Here is a 20,951-nt window from a genome sequence, read left to right on the forward strand (position 1 = left end):
TGGCCCGAAGGGTCGATGACACTTTTAGACTTGACTGGAGCAGAGGAGTCCGAGGGCGACGATCCGAGGACTGCCTTCACCAGTTTCGTTTTCGCCTCTGTTGGTTTCGGTTTCGATTTGATGGATCGACCAATGACTCCTTAGAATTATTTTGAGCCAGGCCTTGACGCGGGGCTATAGAATGCGGAGTAAGATCTCGGCTAAGGCCTTCCGGCGATGCCTCGACCTGAGCCTTAGAGAGCACAGTGTCAATATTAGGCCCCACGACTGCGGGTGGGCCTTGCTCCTCGTTCGAGTCGTCATCGACGGCTCCGATGACCTCTGCGTCGTCTCCTACCTCGACGACGTCTTCATCATGGACGTAGTCGTCATCGTCGTCCACGCCGAAGTTAGAATCTTGCTCCGACTGCTGGTCAGGATCCTCTTCATCGACGTCTTCATAGTCATCGGCCTTGAAGATGTTCTCCGGGTCAGGCGCCGCTTTCTGCGCCGACTGTCTTGCTGCGCGTCGAAGTCGAAGCATCTTCTTGGACCAGAACTTGGAACAGGCCATACAGCTGGCCTCGTTGTGGTCCGGGGATAAACATTTATTGCACACTGGGTGCACATCAATGTGAGGGTATTTTGAACTGCACACGGGGCATCTCTTGAACGGGCTCTCCGTTCCATCGTCGTCTTAGTTGGGGCCTTTGGTGTCAAAAAAGCAAACGGCCTTCGACGTCCTGTTCGAAGATGCACCGAACAAGACAATACCGACGCCCCGAAGGCCTTTTGGTCTTGCGCAAAGTGTTTTATTCTGATTCCGAACTTGAGTCAAGAAAGTACATCCGAACCCGATGGCGGAAAAACCAATCTGAAGACGGAGAGGATGCCCATTCGCACTGTAGTCCAGGGGAGGAGTCACCTAATTTGTGATACTTCGAAGACTCTTCCAGGACAACTATGTGCATCATCCGGACCCAACACTAGGCGGCGATCTATGCACAGATATGAATTCAGCAGCCCACATGCCTCGAACTTGATGTTCCTCTGAGGGTCAAACCAGTTAGCAGGCCTCTGAAGGCATTACTGATTTTGGGATGAAAGTTTCCCAGCAAACCTCAAAATCAGCTTTCACCAGTTCAAGTACAAATCTCTGGTCTGTTATCAGTGTGATCCCTGTATTTGGTGCAACGTTCCACTTGGATGTTCACCATCTGAAAAGGGTGGGAGTAGGCAAAGAACAGTCGCTGCGGGCCTTTCATTTTCAGACATGCTCACCATCACAGGTATTCAAGACACACTCAGGTGAGTGCACAAAGTCTTGTGGCATACTTCTACTGTTCACTTGCTACCTTAATTGCCCATCAGCTGTCTGCTACAAGATGATAAACCTGCTAGAAAATGTCTGCTAACAATGTGCCTTGTTGAGGGGATTTTCAAATACTCATCTACATAAGCCGACCGATGTCTCCCTGTACACAGCCAATAGAACAAGATTAATTGCAGCATGACTTTGGTCTGGCCGTCACGCAAAGAGGTGTAAATATTTCCTTCTAAAGAAGTGGAACAATTATGTAACCCTATTTAACGTCGATCTACAATTCCACACAAATTAGATTCCTTCTTCTTCTTAGTTCTTTATTATATCTTAAGTAAGGACTCAATTTTTCACAAAGTTTTTATACAAATCAAAACCCAGTTCATGAAGTTGCATTAACACATTGTCTACAGCTTCAGTTTTTCATCAAACTACTATTGATGCTGTCATCGTAGCTTCTTTATTTAGTGATGAATCAAATATTGCCAGTATCAGTTTATTTCTTTAAGGTTTATCTTTCAATAGCTCTAATCTGGATGACCTACTAAAGTTTAAGCATATAACAATGTCTTTCTTTAAATGTAGGCCTATTTGCATAAATGTCTTTGTTATGTTCGGTTTCTATGCTGCAATGCCTTTTGGCCTTTATTAGTTCCCCATAAAGGATATCCTCCCTCTGTTTTCTTATGTGTCTAGATTGTGCATGTACAACCATATTCACATAGATGTGTGTTCAAAAGATCTTTGACAATAACGTATTATTGTCTAAATACAGTTCCACATTTAAAAAGACAATCCTTTTTGTAGTCAAACTCAAAACTCAGTCTCACAATATAGGTGTAACACATTTGTGATATATTTTCAATTCCATAATAGTATCATTCCCTATTATTAGGATATCATCTATATAGCCACCCCAAAATACTACTGTACTGGAGCAGAAGTGAGGACCGGCCAAGGAATGTTCCCTCTCCTACAAGCCAGTGAAGAGATTAGAATAATTGAGGGCAAACTTGGAACCCATAGCAGTTCTACATATTTGGTGGTACAAGTTATTTTATCACAGAAATTGATCCAGCACAAACTTAGTCAGATCTAATATCATTGAGTGTTTTAAGTAACATGCTGCTCTCATAACAAGATCAATTTAATTGGCTCGCTACCCTCTTCTCAGTATCAATAATCGTGTACAGACTTGCAACATCCACGGTTACCAACATATAATCATCTTTGAATTTTTTTATACCAGATGATGCCTCTGTCTCTACTCTTATTGTCGATTAACCTTAGATATAGACTCCCAAAAATCTTTTAGTTTCATCTTATGAGTAAGTCTGCTTTAGATTCAAAGTCATCCATATTCTTAGTAGGTGTAAAGTTCAAAGTTAGGCAAGCTAGTGTCTGTCTCAGATAATACCCAGTTGGAAAGATAAGGGATTATAGTATTATTTATCTTGTTATTTCCTTCTTGCTCTGAGCCAGAGTTTTACACCGTCCTTCTGTGTGATATCTTCTTGATAGCAGCTTGGCCCCTCCTCTTTTTCCTCTCTGTCTCTGATCCTCCAAACCTGTCTCTTTTTTTTGGGTGGTTCTTGATTCCCACAAGCTCATCATCCTAAACGTATCTAAAAAATACACAGTTTTTCTCCCTTTTGCTTATCTGGTTTTTGAAGTACCTTCTGAATCAAATACATTGTTGCCTGTTTCAATATTTGAAGCTTTACTGCTGCTATGTGTTACACCAATCTGTGCCAAACTTACGCTATTGGCACCTATCACGTTCTTGACAGTAGTGTCATAATTTTTAGAATATCTGTAGACCCTCCCTGACTGATGGGTTCTTTTACCCCTACCCCTCCCCCCCCCCTCCACCCCGCCGAAAGTTTGATTTCTTTCTATTACTCATTTCTTGTTGGTATTTAGACATTATGCTGTCTAAAGTCTCATTAGTTTTCTTGGGTCAATTTAGATGTTCAATTTCGTTTTTAATCTCCTCTATCTCCTAATTCAACATGTTCATTTGAGATGCTGCTAGATTTACTAAAACACTTATCTTTATTACTCATTCAATTTGTGTTTTTCTGCCCTCTCCTAGTCTAGGTCTTCCATATCCAGGAATATGTCAATTTTTAGCCCCTTGGAATGCGGTTTACTTCCAGGTATTTTTTAAGTGCCACAAAGGTGTACTCAATCCCGCATCCCCACAGGAAAAAACATGTGTGTGAATCAGCAGACCAGCATTCTTCTTTCATTATGCATCTTTACCTCTGTTGAAACATACATTTAGAAATGTGGTAGCAATGGGTCTGTCGCTGTATTAAAAACACAATTTACCAGTATTTAATTGGCTTTTAAGTAAATTTCCCTTTAAATTCCAAGAGTGCCTAATTATAACAGAACTGGTCTCTCAAAATGTCTTTTTGTAGGTAGTCAAGCAGAAGCTAAAGTACCTCCGCAGTGCTCCTGCTCTTTCTTCTCTTTCCTTACACCCATTTGTCTTCGAAAGAGGGGCAACAAGAAACTTCGAGGAAACCAACTACAAAGGGAGTAAGGTTCAGCATGTGAGCTGTACAATCAGACTGTTACAAGCTTTTCAAAGCCCCCTCCCCCCCCCCCACATAGCCTGGCAATCTATCTGGGAACCCCAATTGAAAGGTGGCAATCGGCTTGATTTCAAAACTTCTTTTTTTTATGTCTATCCAACTCCTTACTTGCTGTTGTTATTGTAAATCTTCCGTAATCTACAGTCTCCTTTTTGTGTGGTTGGCCACAGACAGGGAATATTGTTAGGTAGATAGTAGGGGACTTATGGTGTGCCCTAGTCTCCAGCTCAGTCTTGCATCTTCTGGGATTTCATAACCCAACAAGTGTTCAGTCACACAGTCAAAATGAGAAACACAACCTTCTTCTTGAATGCGTCAGACACAGGAGAAGAGATTTACTTATGCACATCATTGGGGATGGAAATGTCGCTCAGTGGGTTCTGACACCATCACAGAAGTAGTGCATGCTCAGTAATTGCTTAAGTAGGACACTGCTGGGAAGCTCAATCCATGATCCAGTGAATTTGTTCACTTTTAACTGGTCTCTATGATGGAAGCACAAATATATTTTGCCTCCCCCTTCATTTTCTGTTAGAGCTGCTCACAGAACCAAAGGACATCATAAAGATTAGGATACACACAGCTTCTATCAGCAATGCTGAAGGATGTTTAAACTTCCTAAGTCCAGGTCAGTGCACCTTACCTTTCCAGCGAGGTACAGCATGTGAGTGTCCGCATCATAGAAGGGAAACAGGAGGCCAGACAGCCCATCGATCTCCTCCTCAACCAGTGGCATGGACAGATCTTCCTGCAGATAAAGAGAAGGGTCAGCCAGCTAGGCACATGGACTTGAGATTACCAGGTTCAAAAAGGTACACTGGAATACATTCTGATTTAAGAGATTAAATGAACGGTGAGGTAACACTTTCCTTCTAACAAAAGTACACCGGGTACCACCATAAACTGCTTCTCAATGCACACTGCCTTAATAATGCCCATGACATCCTAAGCCCCCCACAGCCTCGAGACCTGGAATTCTCTTGTTCAGAATGTAAACATTTTACCACAAGAACTTTCAAAGTTTTACCATTTTACTTCTTACTGTAATTCCTAAGCTTGTACACCAGGTGAGCAACCATATTGTTGACAACATGTGTCATTATGGGGTCCCTAAATGTTACATCGCTTACCTCTATTCTTTATGAAGTGTGATCCTATTCTCAATACATCATTTCCCAGAGTTTTGCAGAAAAACTGGTTTTTCCTAATAGCATTACTCTACCAACCTCAAACAGAGCTCTAAGGCCATCTGTCACATATTTTAAATCTATTTCAACCCTACACCCCGACATATCAGAGATACCAGTACAAGGTGTTCTATGGGTTATCAAGCTCACCTGATCCCATAATGCAATTTGCCTGGTGTTCCACCTTGAGACACCCGTCGTCAGTAGGCGCTTCATGTTACCTAGGAAAACCACACGGTTCACTTTATGATTCTTGCAGCGAGCTTCCTGTGGAAAAGAGAGGAGTCATTATAAACTAGGAAGGACTAGCAGAATATGCTAACGCACTGAGTCAGATTTAGAGGCAGCCGGTGCCCCCATGTCAGGGGAAGGATTACAGAGGAGGGGCCGGTGTAGAGTTTGCCACAAAGACTGGCGTGTGGTTATGCCAAAGCTTCAGCCTCAATGGTCTTTCAGAAACACTTGTCTGCTTGAAGATCTCCTGAACAAACTGAAATCTAGTCCCTCGCTGGTCATGGCTGCTGGTCATGGGTGTTCTATGCAATTAGACACTGTATTGTGCTCTATTCACCTGCAGCACTTTGCCTGAGCGTGGCTCGAAGACTCGAAGTTTCCTATCCTTGCATGTGGTGGTGAGCAGACTGCCATCCGTGTTGAAGGACATGCATAGTATGACATCTGTGTGACAGTCAATCATCTTCACAGGGTCACCCTTCTCCAGGTTCCAGATGAGAATCTGTAGGAATGAAACTAGTGTTAGCAAGCATACAGCTGCAGCCAGTGGCAAAGAGTCACAGTCACCAGCCAAATGTAACTAACAGTGGCAAGTAGCAGCCAGCACTCAAAAGGCAAGAGCAAGCGGTAAAAGCAACTAACAGCGAACAGCTAGCGGCAACAGCTACTACCAGCAAAAAGAGTGAACAGCAGCAGTCAGCTGCAGCCAGCAAGTGTCCAGAACACACTGCAAGAACATCACCGAGGAACAAAGACAACCACTCGCAGCAGTACAATCTAATTCAAGGTCTCCGGGTTTGAGAGTTCAGGTACCTGTCTCAAACCAGTCACTCCGGGTGCCTTCGTACATCAGTCAGCTTTACCAAGCACATTCTGTGATTCTGACAGTAAGTGAGGCTGATTGTATATTATCGTGAGCAGTGACAGTGTGAGAAAAAGCACTAGATAAATATTGCAGTGCAGAGTTACCACTTACACAGCATGTCAGGGCATATTTCACAGCACTGACTTTCACTCTTCATCTGTTCAGGTAAATCCCAAAAAACAGAAATTAGGACTATTACTTCATTCCGTAAATTAGAACATCCCTTTTTCTAATGTTAGTCATATAAAAACTAGGTTTCCCATGTTTTCCTACAATAAATCCTGGGTTACCCCTTGCCTAGTTTACAATCAAGTTTATTTTAAAATTCACAGTTCAAGCCCTTTCCTTGTGTATAAGGATTTTAAGTTAAACCCTTGCTTGGTGTAATCTTCGGAACTCCTAGTTGTAGCAGAGTTACTGGTGCTTGCGTTCCACGCAGGTCAGTTTTTGGCATGACCAATACAGAGAGAACAAGGTTATCTGACACGAGTCCTGGCTGATATGAGACAAGTGGACTGTGCCTACAGGGGATGCTCCACTTGTCCTACACAGAGACAAAAATGGCTATATCCCAGAATAAGACCATATCACAAGCATCAAGGATAATTGTGGATGGAACGGCTGATAACTGTAGAAATAGCGACCTCAGAGATATGGGAAATCCCAAGGAGATTTCTCGGATTAAAGATAGGAGGAAATATTTGTGGGAATCACTGGCTAAGATGCATAAAGTATGCAATCTGGCCTCCTCCCACCTCAAGATAAGTAGAGTACTGGGGGGGGGTAAATCGATGAAAGATCCTCGTCACCATGCCAGAACTTTGTTAAATCTGCTAAAGGAAACCTTAAACCCTATATCAGATGTTTTTGAATTTCGGAAGGATAATGGATTGTTAGAACTAAGACAACGTGACATAAGGATGAGCTCAAATAAATTAATATTGACCTTCCGTACATGTCCAAACAATGGCTGTTTGTAAACAGGAACAATACTTAAAATTCTAAAAACTGCACCAAGCTTGAGTTGTATCCAATCACAAAGTATAAAGAGAGTAGAATTTATTAATGATAAACAAGGTGCTCAGGATGAAAGTATCAGTGTTCGATCAATAAGAGTAAAAGTAGAGGCATACCTAAAACTACCATATCCAGCTTTTTAAGACCAAATAATGTAAAGGAGCAGACTATTGAAGAAAAACTTTAAAATTACATAACATAAATCAGGTTTGTTGTCCGGAATATGAACTCTGATAAAACTACCATTAGAAAGAACACTCCCCAAGTACATGAGTGATCAGCGTATCGACTGCTCAGAACAGTAGGGTCTATAACAACACAAAGAGAAATCAAATCATTCAAAGAGTCTGGCTGCGGCCCTTTTTAAGCCGAAACTCATTTTCATAAAAATAAAAAAATTGGACAAAAATGTACAATCCACTGGGGAGGGTGCCTCTAAGTGCCTTTTCCTCACTTCTTGAATGTAGCAGACTTGGAAAGATGGATGGAAGACCATGAATGAGACAGGTCACCTTTGACAGCTTTGTGAAGTTTGAAATAAAAGTTAAACTGTCAGAAAGAGGGATGTCCAAAGGGGTCTTATAGCATTGTGTAAAGTAGCTAGAGGTTGCATAGGCAAGGTCAAAGTAGGACATAGTGACTTAGCAGTGATGGGCCAAATTAATATAAAAACATACTCAGGAGTAAAAAAAACTGATTGTGGTATTTAATCTTTTAAAGGGTAAAAATTGTTGACTTGCTGCAACAGTAGTTTATATGATACAGAGTGTAAAGGATGCTTACTAGAGGGAGCCGATAATAATTACATTAATAGTTATCTGTTTGGACAAGCATAATCTGAAGTGGAAATATGTGGGGGATAATCCCAATGTAATGGGATGTACGTCGTTACAACGCATGCCTTTACGATGAACTTTTATAACGCAAGTCGTTACAACTTGCGTTGGGGGGCGCTGGATAGTGAACAGTTTAATTTACTATTCCAACTCCAGTCCCCGTGGATAGTAGGGAAGGTGTTGGATAGTAAATTAAAACTATTCCCTATCCTAGAGCGCCCCCCAGCGCAAGTCGTTGTAATGACTTGCGTTGTAATGGTTGCGTCGTAAAGGTACTTTGTTGTAAAAGTTGCGTTGTAAACGCTGTTCCCCAATGTAATGTAACTAAGCAAAAGGAAATCATAGGGTATAATGGTTGTTTCATCAACTCATGTTCCTGCAGACTTGCTCTTTAAATGATGGGAGATGTCCAACATCACTCTAAGCCCTCTAGTTGCCAGGAATGCAGCCCTTGACTGCTCTTGGACGAATGCCTGTTATTGGCGTTAAAATTATACATATATTTAGCAGTGGCCATTTACCTTAGCAAATGACTTTAAATACTGCACACGAGGAACCACAAAAAGCCTTGCTCGTAGACTCGCTTCTGGAAATATGATAAGTCATCTTCAAATCTGGAGTTTCTGAATTCATGGTATGAAAGTAGGGAATTAGATTAATATTTGACACATTGGTGGGAAATTTGCAGTATCAATTGCTTTAGGCATTGAAAGGTGTTTATATCCGGAGCAAAAAATGGTATGAGTTCTTCCCCATCGAAAAGGAAAGATATACAAACCAGGGCAAATGGTGGCAAATATCCTCTAAATCCAAGCCTGGCATGAAAATTAATAAACAGTTATATGGTCTTATCACCGGGCATTATAGTAAAAAGGCAGATTCAGGAGATACAGCAGGTATCCAGATTGTTGGTGCCAGGAGGGAGATACTTACAGCTCAGCTACTGAAAAACAATGACATATTTACAAATTTCTAGGACTTCAGGAACCAACGTCTTATCTACAGCCTTGCTGAAAAGTAACCTGCTATTTTGAACACACTTATTACATGCAGTATTTAACGACGTTTGAACAAAATACAGCTGCAAAAAAAAAAAAACGTGTGGAATAGACCCGAAAGGATTGGCTCTTTGCTTAATATAGAGGAAATGTTTTTGCATAATACGTAAATCAAAATTTAGACGGGAATCTTTGTAACTCTTAAATGTTATTAAGGGAACAGAGGAAACTTAGATCACACCTTTTACATGCGACAGCCTGATGGTGTAAACAGCATAATAGGCTAAAAAAAAAGGGGAACCCCAAGTTTTGCCTTATTCATCAATTTGGATACATTGAACAATGCAGCAATGGAATAAAATGAATGACCTTGAATTAAATTGATTCCTATTACACATCAGACAGCGAGTGAACTTTTTTTTATAATAAGAATTAAAATTTCAATGCTCTAACGCAAGGCTGCGTACTTGCGCATGCTCTGTTTAAGGTCTATGTGGCTGATCTTTTCTCCCTTTGTAAACAATTTCATTTCTTTCTCCAAAATTGGGGGCGAGGAGGAAATTAGTATTTTTCTGATGGCTTAAACTGACTTATTTGATAGTGATAGGCAAGTCACCCATCGACCTTCAACAGTTATTACGTTTACTCACTGAAAACAGCAAATCGAATGGCCTAAAATAGATTTAAGTAGAAGAAAAATCTTGACCTTTGGCAAATCGATGCTTATGAGTGGACAGGGAAATGGAATGCTGATAGAGTCTGTAAGAGAATATGCCTATTTTATTATGAAAAAATAATTAACGCCATCTTGTGCTCCTCTAATTAGCCATTTAAGTAAAAAATCCTGAGAACAAGTCAAGGAGTGAGGCTATTTTATTCAAAATATGGAGCAATATCGTATACTTGAGTTCTGAAGGATTTCAACACCAACGCATGTTTGTTTGCATTATTGCTCATTACTTTATAATGGAACAACAATTTCAAGCTAGGCAGGATTGAATTTAATCATGTAATTAAAATGTGTAAATGAAGTTGCAGAATCCCAAAAGAAAGTGAACGTTTGGAATTTGGTACAACAGCAGTTGGAATGTAATGTGACAAAACTGTTGCATTAAAAAAAAAAATTACAGTGTTAACAGCCGTGGTAATACATCACCTTTGTTTCTACTGTAGGATTGGATACAGATTCCTCACAAAATATAATGTCTCCAACAAATCATGTGAAGGATAATGGCATGTTCAATCTATGGGGGGAAAAGTCTGTATTATCACAGAATTTGTTCAATACAGTAGTGGGCAAATGCAGTTTTGAGGCCAATTATAGGCATAAAACATCGAAAAAGTTTGACGAAGTTCTCCTATTTACCTATGCATCACCAGCCCTTAGAGGTTTCAGGACGAATTGATGTATTTAAGATATAGACTTCACTACAATGAAATATAAAAATGGGGGCTGGTGGGTTACTTTCAGTCATCCTGTCTGTCATTAATATAATCTTGGCCACGAAACGCAAAGGACTGGGTCAGGGTAATTGTCAGAAAGTACTACCCATGATCCAATGGAAGCAGTGCGCTACTGTTTAATGCAGGGTACACAGTGAGTGCTTTCTGAGATTGCTTAGCCCACGTTACTATCTAACTGAAGGGATGGATTCTGAAACTGCTCATTAACAGATTTTCGTTATCCTAACAAAACTGCAGCAGGAAGTCAATTTTCTAAAGTCAGGATTAATTTCAGTTAAATAGGAGATATGTACCATGAAAAGAACCAAATATACCATTTAGGAGCTTTTCCTTTCGGAACAAAAAGGCAGGTCACTGGCCACTACCACCTCTGTTACCAGACACATTCTTATTGCGTAGTTACTCCCATCAGACCCTTGGCACCGCCTGAAAGATTCTTTGGAGATCCAAAGAAGTTTGTGTACTAACTTTGTACTCTGTAAATAAACGGAGTGATGCCCTTTTCAAAAAGTCACCGAAACCACTACTGACCACACACTCAATAATTTCTGAGACAAACTGTAGAAGTAGAGAAAGGAGACTGGGATAAGAAAGAAAAGAGAGGGAATTGGCGTCTGCAGATTGGAATAGATATTTAAAAACACAATAAGATATATTTAATAATTGGTCATGAGCATTCAGCATCTTACAGTGAAAATGAAGTTACGTGTGTATAATCACATTTCTCTGTTCTTGATATGAAGCTGACTTCCCTGAGGTGAAATGTAGGGACCTAGACGTGATCACTGAAATGCTCGGCAATCTCCTGCCATACTGGTAAGATAACTACCTCCAACTTTGTGTATGAGACTTCGTATATAAATGGCTTAGGTTCAGTTTTGCCTTTAACACCACCGGAAATTACTAACATTTTTAACACTGTGTTGGGATGTGAATGTCCCTGCATTGCAAACAAGCATTTGCAATGCAATGGTCTCGGCATCATTAAAGGTAGAGCTATTGGCATTGCTCATGACATTTCTTTTTTTTTTTCTTTAAATCATAAATAAATGGCATTGTTATTTACATTGCCAATACACAGCACTCTGCACTCAACAGCACACACCACTCTGCACCTGCACTCACTACTCTGCACTCACTACTCTGCACTCACTACTCTGCACTCACTACTCTGCACTCACTACTCTGCACTCACTACTCTGCACTCACTATTCCGCATTCTGCACTCACTACTCTGCACTCACTATTCTGCATTCTGCACACTCACTCTGCACTCACTACTCTGCACTCTACACTCACCACTCACTACTCTGCACTCACTACTCTGCACTCACTACTCACTACTCTGCACTCTGCACTCACTACTCTGCACTCTGCACTCACTACTCACTACTCTGCACTCACTACTCTGCACTCACTACTCTGCACTCACTACTCTGCACTCACTACTCTGCACTCACTACTCTGCACTCACTACTCTGCACTCTGCACTCACTACTCTGTACTCTGCACTCACTACTCTGCACTCACTACTCTGTACTCTGCACTCACTACTCTGCACTCACTATTCTGCATTCTGCACACTCACTCTGCACTCACTACTCTGCACTCACTACTCACTACTCTGCACTCACTACTCTGCACTCACTACTCTGCACTCACTACTCTGCACTCACTACTCTGCACTCACTACTCTGCACTCACTACTCTGCACTCACTACTCTGCACTCACTACTCTGCACTCAAATATATTTTGTGTTAATATTGTTATTTTTTTTTAATTGGTTGCTTTGTATGTTACTTTACTGTGCACTTGATGTTTATAATTTGCATGGATCCATGTTTTGTATGTGGCTTAAGTTTTGTCGTGTGTATGTTTAACAGCCCTGAAGAAGTCCTGTTGTTATGGGCCGAAGCATGTTGGCTGTGTCCATATCCCTGCTATTTTCAAGCAAGAAATAAATAATGAACGTTTCAACCTGGTTTCTCAACATCTATATGAAACTCAAAGAGATTATGTATAACTCTGTATTGGCACTTATTGAGATATATTAACACTCTATTCTTGTTTATACTGTTTTTTTTACTACCGCCAAGAGGGCTTCCCCTTTATTTTAGTTTTTTAAAACATTTTTACGGCATTCTCGTGAACAGGGAGCCCTGGGAGTGAAGCACCTTTAGTAGGAAAACATACGGAGTTCGCCAATCAATACCATAACTGTTCTTGTGATCTCGTTTTGGAATTGTAAACATTGGGTGTGAGCTTGCGTTTCTTTAGCAACAAAACACAATATACTACAGCATACGGAACACTGAAAGAGGTTTTTCTTTGCATGCACAGGTGAGCATGTTACATCACAGTGCGTCTTTTTGTGGACTTGAGCATACTTCACTGGTGATAGACTTCAGGGCTTTTTTTTACAGTACTGTATATGTTGCATTATGCTGTAATGCAACGTATTACAGTACAATATTGGGAATTCTGGGCTGGGGTACTGACATCTGACACAGATTTCCAGGATAATATCGTTAAAATCGATCAGATTTGCAATGATCTACAGAGACAAACACAAAGGCACAGAAAACACCACTTACAATAATTAAGAGTGTCTCTTTCGTGAATTGTCAGCCCTGGATCTGCTGTCAGTGACTGGGACGGCAGTGCCGAATTGTATCCTGCACTAGCGTTAATGGTACATATTGAAAGAGGCATGGAGCCCACTAATGTGAATAACCAGACAAATGTGCCTCGAAAAGGACATCATTTATAACTGCTCTTTTATCTTAACAGAGTAAATAACATAGGTAACAAAACAGGCAGGCCATAGTTTCATTTAGCAGCCAAATATAAAATAACTCTTACTGCCCCCGGAATTCCGCCGCGGCCGCACCGGAAGTCAGGCAAGGTCGCCTGTGACGGGGGGCGGAGCCGCGACCGGACCGGAAGAGGAGGCAGGCGGAGGAAATGCGTGGAGCGGCCCGGGGCTCCTGCGAGCGTGGAGAGCCCCGGGCCGACAACAGGACGTTGCACACGTGTTGCGGGGCTCCCTTGACCAAGAGGGAGTCCCGGGAAAGGAGCTACCAAGAGCCGCAGCGTCAACTCTCCCTGCCGGTGCGGAGAGCGGAGTCCCCCAGATTGCCGCAGTAAGTTAAAGGGGAGGGGGAGGAGGGGGGAGAGGGGGGAGAGGAGAGGAGAGGGGGGGAGAGGAGAGGGGGGGCCGGTGCACTTGTGTGTGTGTGTGTGCGCGCGTGTGTGTGTATGAGTGGGGGGGTTCTGTATGTATGTGCGTGTGTGAGCGCTTCTGTGTGTGTTTCTATGTATGCGCATGCGTGTGTTGTGTGGGAGCCTCGCGCAGCGCTCGTACTTATGCGCGTGCCAGTTAAGAATCGCCTGCGCGCGGCCAGGAGTGTCTCCTGGGAAGCACACTCGCTGACAAAAGATCTCGGCGGAGACGCGCTTCCGCGCGGCTAGCCGAGACCTAAAAAGTGTGTATGCGTTCTCTGAGTGACCTGACTGTATGTGAATCTGGTATTCTGATTTTTACCAGCCCCGTCATCACGCTAATTTAGCATGTGCACTGAAGCCTAGGTCAGTCCCTGTTATTGTCAAGATTGCAAAATGGTTCTGTGACCTGGGACTACTTTCCATGTCCAGGGTTGGAGTGCCCATACTCCGCATTTAGAGAGGTCCGGTATCCCAACAGACATCTCTAGTCATTGGCATGAACTGCTATCATAGCGGCTCCTGTCAACATGTTAAAAGTTTGACGGATGGCTTCCTCAAACTGACATTCCCTAGTCAAACTTTTAACAATGTGAGATTTTGTTTTGAAAAAGCAGAAACTAATGCCCCCCCATATCATAGGAGTTGTCTTCTATTGTGCGAGAGGGTCATTTTTTTTTACCTGTCCCTCACCGCTAGGTTTTACCTGGAAATTATGAAAAACAAAACAAACAAAAAAACATGCAACACCGTCCACTCCTAACTGGATAGATGATGTTATATGTGAACCCCCGCCGGCCACAGTGTGTCGGGAATAGGAGGAGTATGTCAGTGACTGAGCCCGAGTAGGCTCCGTCATTGACATACTTAAGGTCTGCACGCCTGTAAATCAGGCAGGTGGACCAAGGATTTGGCAGAGAGGGTGCTCCGTCACAGCTGCACCAGAGTACACGCAGCAAAAAACTCTAAATCGAGCCCAAGTCTCCAATGTTCTTCTTTATTCATGTCATTATAAGAATTTACTTCTCTTTCTGTCTTCTTTCTCTTTCCAGGATGATATGGGTGCTATTACTTAGTTTTCTTCCTAACTATTTTGTATTTTATTCTCAATCTCTTGCAACAATTTGTCATCAGTTTATTTTTCACCCAAAACAGAACCTTGTGGGACTCCAATCCATTTCGCTCTTTAGGCTACTCCTTTGTTCTCTATTATCCGTTAGAAAAGGCACGGATGTGTGGATGGGACAGCTGTACTTTTTTTTTAAGTCAACAGGCGTGTTACATATCAACATTCATGTAAATATTCATGTACCAAGAATACTTGTTATTGCTTGTTCTACAATCTAATTCTTTTATAACTTTACATTAGAATGCTCACTATCTGAAGGGTCAGTTGCGCTGAGTCCTAATGAAGATAAGACTGCTCTATGTTGCTGTGCTGAAATTGGAATAAACCTATTTAAATCTATTCTGGATTTACTACTTCTTGCAGGGTGTCTATCTACCTTTAAATAATGCCCTCGGTCACATTCAGAGTGCTGTGACCCTTACATTGATTTGGGGAGCCTGGCTATCAATGTTTATATATATTTTTTAAATAACAAAGAAGGGAGTCTCCCCAGGACAGGGTGTCCTAGTGAGTTGCACGGAGTAGGATGTAGTTCAGAAAGAATCAAATCTTTCTTTTAGAATGAATCTTTGCTTTCTTTTAGAAACCCTCCCGTTTCGCACACTTGGTCCAGAAGAATACCTTACGACAAGCTAATAAGGTTGACACATGTTGACCATATTCTCACCTAAATATTGATACTCGTTGGTCAATCTAGCCATACATTTAGTATCACACCTGTTGATAACATATCTTGTGGCTCCAGAATAAAACAAAGGACCGTCACAAGGATTTTAAAAAATCACTCACTAAACACTATCACAAAAACCCCAGCTCCGCTGCAGTTACAGGCGTCGAAGCACACCTGAGTGGCACTCAGCCGCTTGGGTGGACCCCGATGATGAAGCATGTCACCACTAGGTGGTGAGTGAGGGGTTTCTAAAAGAAAGAAAAGATTCTTTCTAAAAGAAAGATAAGATTCTTTCTGAGCTACATCTTACTCCGTGCAACTCACTAGGACACCCTGTCCTGGGGAGACTCCCTTCTTTGTTATTTAAAATTTGAACTCAGGGGACTGGGAGTTTTCCTCCCCTTATTTCCCTTACTCTCCCTTTGTTTGAACATATATCAATGTTTATATCCTTTGCACTTTTGAAGTAAGGCTGAGCCCTTCCGGAAGACTAACTGTCTGTCCAGGAAAACAGGTTACCTTACATAAGAATACTCCCTCCAAAGTGATGACGACGACAGTACGACAAATAAAATACCAAGCAAAAAGCCTTCTGTATGAATGCAAGACACTTTACAGGGCCTGTCTGTTTAGTGGACTTTTCAGGCTTGTAAACACTGCAGTGAAGTTGCAGGGAAAAGTTTGATCTTACAGTTTATGGATACTGGGCTCGAATGATGGATAGAAGCTTGCAGATATGTATTTGTCCAGACCGGAGCTATGTTCAAGGGATAGAGAGTGCTATGAAAACAGTAGCATACGTAGACTGGAATAGTAAAAACTAGAACAAGAAAAAAGGTACAAAAGTGAATAACATGGTGGTTCGTGGGAGCAGAGTGAAAGAATTGGGAATTCTAACACTGACGTCATGAGAATCGTATGAAATGGAACATGCAATACAACCATGTCTATCGCCCTGGTCCCATATCTGTGAATAAGGGTGCTTAGCTAGCCATTCTCAAATCGCATGTTTCTTCCTCAGATAAACACTTGGACATTATTATGGGATATTCTCTTGACTACGGGAAACTCATGAGCATGTACAGCTTTCACAGGCAACAGCATATATATTGAAGAATCCTGTTCACCAGTACAAACACCTGGAACACAGGGGTACATTAGAATAATAGAACCACCTCCTCCCTTCACATTGAAGAAGTAGATGACTTATCCTGCCCGACTTCACCCTGTAAGATACAGTCCTGGTAGTCACTGGAACCCAGAAAGAAGGTTAAACCTATAACTCTCAGTATATTCACAGTCTATTACACCTTTTTCTCATAACAGTGGGTGGGTAGTGATGACACTAACATAGGGGCAGATTAGGATAGCGGTTTTTCCGCATCCTCCGGGCCGGCGGAAGCCACCGCCGGCCCGGAGGATACGGAAAAACCGCAGCGGATTCACCAAAGACCCACCGCCACATTAGGATGGCTGGTGGGTCCTGGTTTCCGTCCGCAGCTTTTCCGCCGCGGTTGGCTTACAACCGCGGCGGAAAAGCCCTAATATGGTGGCGGTGTCTCTCAGCCAAAAAGAAATGTTTTTCCACAGCGGGTTTTCCGCCGTGGAAAAGCATACGGAGCTTCACTGCTGGCGCCCGTTGCGGGCCCCCTGGGTGAAGGGGGTTTGGGGGGTGCACATGGGGGGTACCTATGGTACCCCCTGCATTTGTATGCAGTAATCGGCAGGCACCGCGTGGTGCCTGCCGCTTTCTGCATACAAATGCAATGTATGCATTTTTAACATTGTGGCGGGTGCAGCTTGAAGCCGCACCCGCCGCAATGTTAAAAATAGAGGATGTGACCGCCAGGGTGGCGTTCACATCCTAATTGGACAGGAGGGAACTCCGCAGGCCATGCGGAGGTTCCCTCCTCCTCGATGGTCGCGGACGGACTCAAGTCCGTCCGCGATCATAATGAGCCCCTTAGTTTGTGATTTCCGTTTACAAGCATGCCTCATTTATAAGTTATTATATGTTTACAAATTACTTATTTTCCCACATTACACTCTTAAATGCCCTATGATCCATCCAAGACTACTTTATAAGTCCTATTGTATATGATTGTCCTTATTACAAGGCCCACTGTACAGAGTCAACAGCTTTCTATTTGTCAGTTTCATATTCTGGCCTAGTATAGAACTATTTAACTTCTGGTGCCAAACGTATATCCAGCCCTGCGCTGCCTGTTTGGTGATGTGCCCTCTCGGTGGTACCCAGCGTTTGCATTTAGCATCAGCCCCGGAGCTTCAGGAACACCCAGAGCCCGCACGTACCAGGAGTTCCCCTGCTGCCTGCTCTCGCATGTGCTCTCTTGGAAATAGACGGAGCTTGCATTCATCACATGTACCACTGATGTGGTTTCTCAGATACATCCTCTGCCTGCAGTTAGCTGAAGGTCACCTGGTTGCTTTTGTTGCGCTCCTTCTGATACACTCAGAGCCTGAATTTTGAAGCAGTGTCCCTCTTGGATTCTGGATGTGCCACACCAAGGCTCGAATGAGGTGATGGGCACATTGTAGCTGTTTGCTCCACCGCACACATTTTCAAACAGGCACACTGGGCGCAAACAGGGACAGTCTGCCCAATTATAATCAATGTGCTGCCCACGGGAAGCTGCAAACTTGTGGTGCCATGGGGAAAGCGCATTAGAGACCAACATTGCAGCTGCCTTAAATCAGCTACTCTGTCTTTCACTGTGCAGGCCCGCGTTTCAAAGAGGGGGTGTAGAGATCCCCCTTTAGTGAGTGACCGCACAGTCACTCACTAAAGGGGATCTCTACACCCCCGTTAGGGGGTGTAGATATCCAGAGTCAGGGGGATATCTGGGAAGGTAGACCTTTGGACCCTATTTTCTTCATCCAGAGTGTCCCCCTCAGGGGGTTCACTGACTATGCGTTACCTCTTTGTGGTGCACAGTCAGTGCACCACTGGATAGGCTTTATGTCTTTGCACCCCCAATCCATTATATGGAGCAGATGCAGAGGAAACAAAGTGTCTCCTTCATTTACATGGAGCCGTCTCCCCCATTCAGTTGTGCCAGTGGTGTATGTGCATCAGCGCTATCTGTATTACTGAAGGGGATGCCCAAGCATCTGTAGCCTCCTCTCTAAAACTAGAATACCTTGGGGATACAAAAAACAGGCGCGCACATCTGTTGCGTATTGATACAGCCCCTTATATACCCAACACCTGCAATTAAGCAGCACGTTCCTCGTTGCACATCATTTGTGTTAAGCAGCAGTATCTCTAGTTGCTCCTTGATGCTCTACCTCAAATCCATCCAAACATTCACACTGGTGCTGTTGTTTCCCCTGGATGTGCTCTTTCTCAGATACACCACGGTTCACCAAGATGCCCGCCAGAGTCCAGAGTTGCTTGCTCACCTTGTAATCATAGCCTGCACTAAAGAGGATGTTGTTGGCTGTTGGATGCCATTCAATAAGGCCAACTCTTCGACTGTGTCCATACAACTCCAGGAGGGCTTCACTCATGTTTCTCCGCAGTCCACCATCCGGAATCTCCCAGATTCTCACCTGTACAGGACAAGAAACAAGAAATCTCACTTTCATTTTCATATAAGCGCAGGCTGGAAAACTGCTTACCAAAGGCCTCACCAAGAAGAGACAAAGTTGTTTGCAAATGAGCAGCGCTTAACAATACCTAAGACACCACAGGATTGAGAGAGCGCAAAACCAAGTTAGAAATTGTAGGGGTGCACCATATTCACGAGTAGTCAGCACCCACATATATAGAGGACTTTCTAATTGTGTTCAAATTTAATGTAGGATTGAGAACTAATGTAGATGGTATTAGAATCACACTAAGGGCTAATGTAATGTGCTTTAAAAATCAGTAATGCTGTTTTAACATAGAGATGCCGTTTGCGGTGGAGTGTTTCACTAATAAGAGTGTGTTTAATAATTCACCATTGTGCCTTTAGCTTTGCTTATGAAACTCGCAGTTGTAATGTTAAATGTGATTAAATGGCTTAGGTAAAGAATTGTATTTTTCATTAAAGATTGATGTTAAAGAACGTAAATGTATTGCTTATGTTAGCATGTTAGTGCACATAACGTGCAGAGGCCCATTTCATGGAAATCGTGTAGGCCTGATTTGAAATGCCTTTCAGCATTAAATCGTAGAAATGTTTTGGGAGAAAGCTTCTTCAGCTAAAGTCAATTGCAACATTTAGAATTTGTGAGCCGATTCACATGCGTTCTTTTGCAGGTGCAGGACCAAGTAGAAAGTGGAGTAGAAGGGCCCATTGTGTATGAGAGTTAGGGTGCTAGGACCAGACGTGGAGGAGTGACCTAGGAACTCAAGGAAGCAACTTGAAGCGAAGAAGAGCCTGGGACCCAAGGATGTTTCAACGGATAGAGGTGGAGAGGTGCCATAATGGAAAATTCTGGAAACCAACACCTTCGAGAGGGGCGTACTTGAAGGCGTGTCGTTCGCATTGTGGGGTTTTGTATTAGGGACAGCACCCCGAGGGGGAGAGAGAGCAGATGGGCTGAGGAGGCAGCGAGAGCGGTTGGTCAGGCAGAGAGTTTGGCTATGACTGAGCAGACTGAAGGTAGAGATCGAAGGAAGTGAGTGAACTCTCGAGAGTCACCACTGCTGACACCTTATTTCTGAATGGGACCTGGTTGAGTAGGGATGTCACTTAGGGTAGTGTAGGGACAGACTAACTTGGATTTTATTCCTTTTACAAATGCTTACTAAAACTAAGGTTGTAGCAATTCTTGTTAGCCTGATGATTCTTGAATTAATTCTGGTATTGTTTCTGAGTCGTCTAAGATTCTTCCGTAGGATTATGTTTGTATTAGTGCCTGTTTATCTTTTGAACCTTTTGCTGAGATGAATATACATCCAATTGTTTTAGGCTTTGCAATAAATTTTTGAACTTAGTTCCTAGTCAGCGGTTCTTTGGGGGTAAAAGAGGAATTGTATGAAATTGACTAACCATTGTTTAACTAGATTTCCTAATTCACTCTATGACAGGTAAAAAGGTCTAGTCGACCTGTGTCCGGGATTCTGGAGAATAGTAAACCGACTCTAAAAGTAAAATCCCGTCCTTTTAGGATCACAGAACCTGGGAAGAACCAAAACAGTCAAAAAGCTGAATTTAGATGCAGGCACACTGCAGAAGTTGTGCATAATTGAACATAATGCTGGTACATTTGAGCAGCACCTCCGAGGAGCTGGCACACTGAGCATTATATTTGCCACGCTCGGTGCTTAATTTGTAAACAATGAATAGCCAGGGCCCTCCTGGGAAGGCCACTGCAGCCTGCACCATCAATACCCTGCCAGCATGGCAGTACCAACTTAACACCTACCCATCACACTCCTACAAGTGTGGCAATTCAGACTACTTCAGACCAC

The 20,951-nt window shown here is 42.8% G+C and overlaps 1 protein-coding gene across 4 annotated transcripts in view; it reads right to left on the bottom strand.

Moving 5' to 3' along the window:
* Positions 1-20,951, bottom strand: part of CORO2B (coronin 2B) — a 581,091-nt gene that overhangs the window by 73,118 nt on the left and 487,022 nt on the right. For all 4 annotated transcript variants that reach the window (XM_086957966.1, XM_086957970.1, XM_086957968.1 and 1 more), the window contains 4 exons: positions 18,950-19,099; positions 5,662-5,826; positions 5,241-5,357; positions 4,547-4,651 (listed from right to left, as the gene is read on the bottom strand). In XM_086957966.1, the coding sequence (XP_086814092.1) occupies positions 4,547-4,651; positions 5,241-5,357; positions 5,662-5,826; positions 18,950-19,099 (537 nt within the window). The remainder of the gene's footprint in view (positions 1-4,546; positions 4,652-5,240; positions 5,358-5,661; positions 5,827-18,949; positions 19,100-20,951) is intronic.

This window comes from Lissotriton vulgaris, chromosome 2_1 (genome assembly GCF_964263255.1).
Source record: "Lissotriton vulgaris chromosome 2_1, aLisVul1.2, whole genome shotgun sequence".
NCBI lineage: Eukaryota > Metazoa > Chordata > Amphibia > Caudata > Salamandridae > Lissotriton > Lissotriton vulgaris.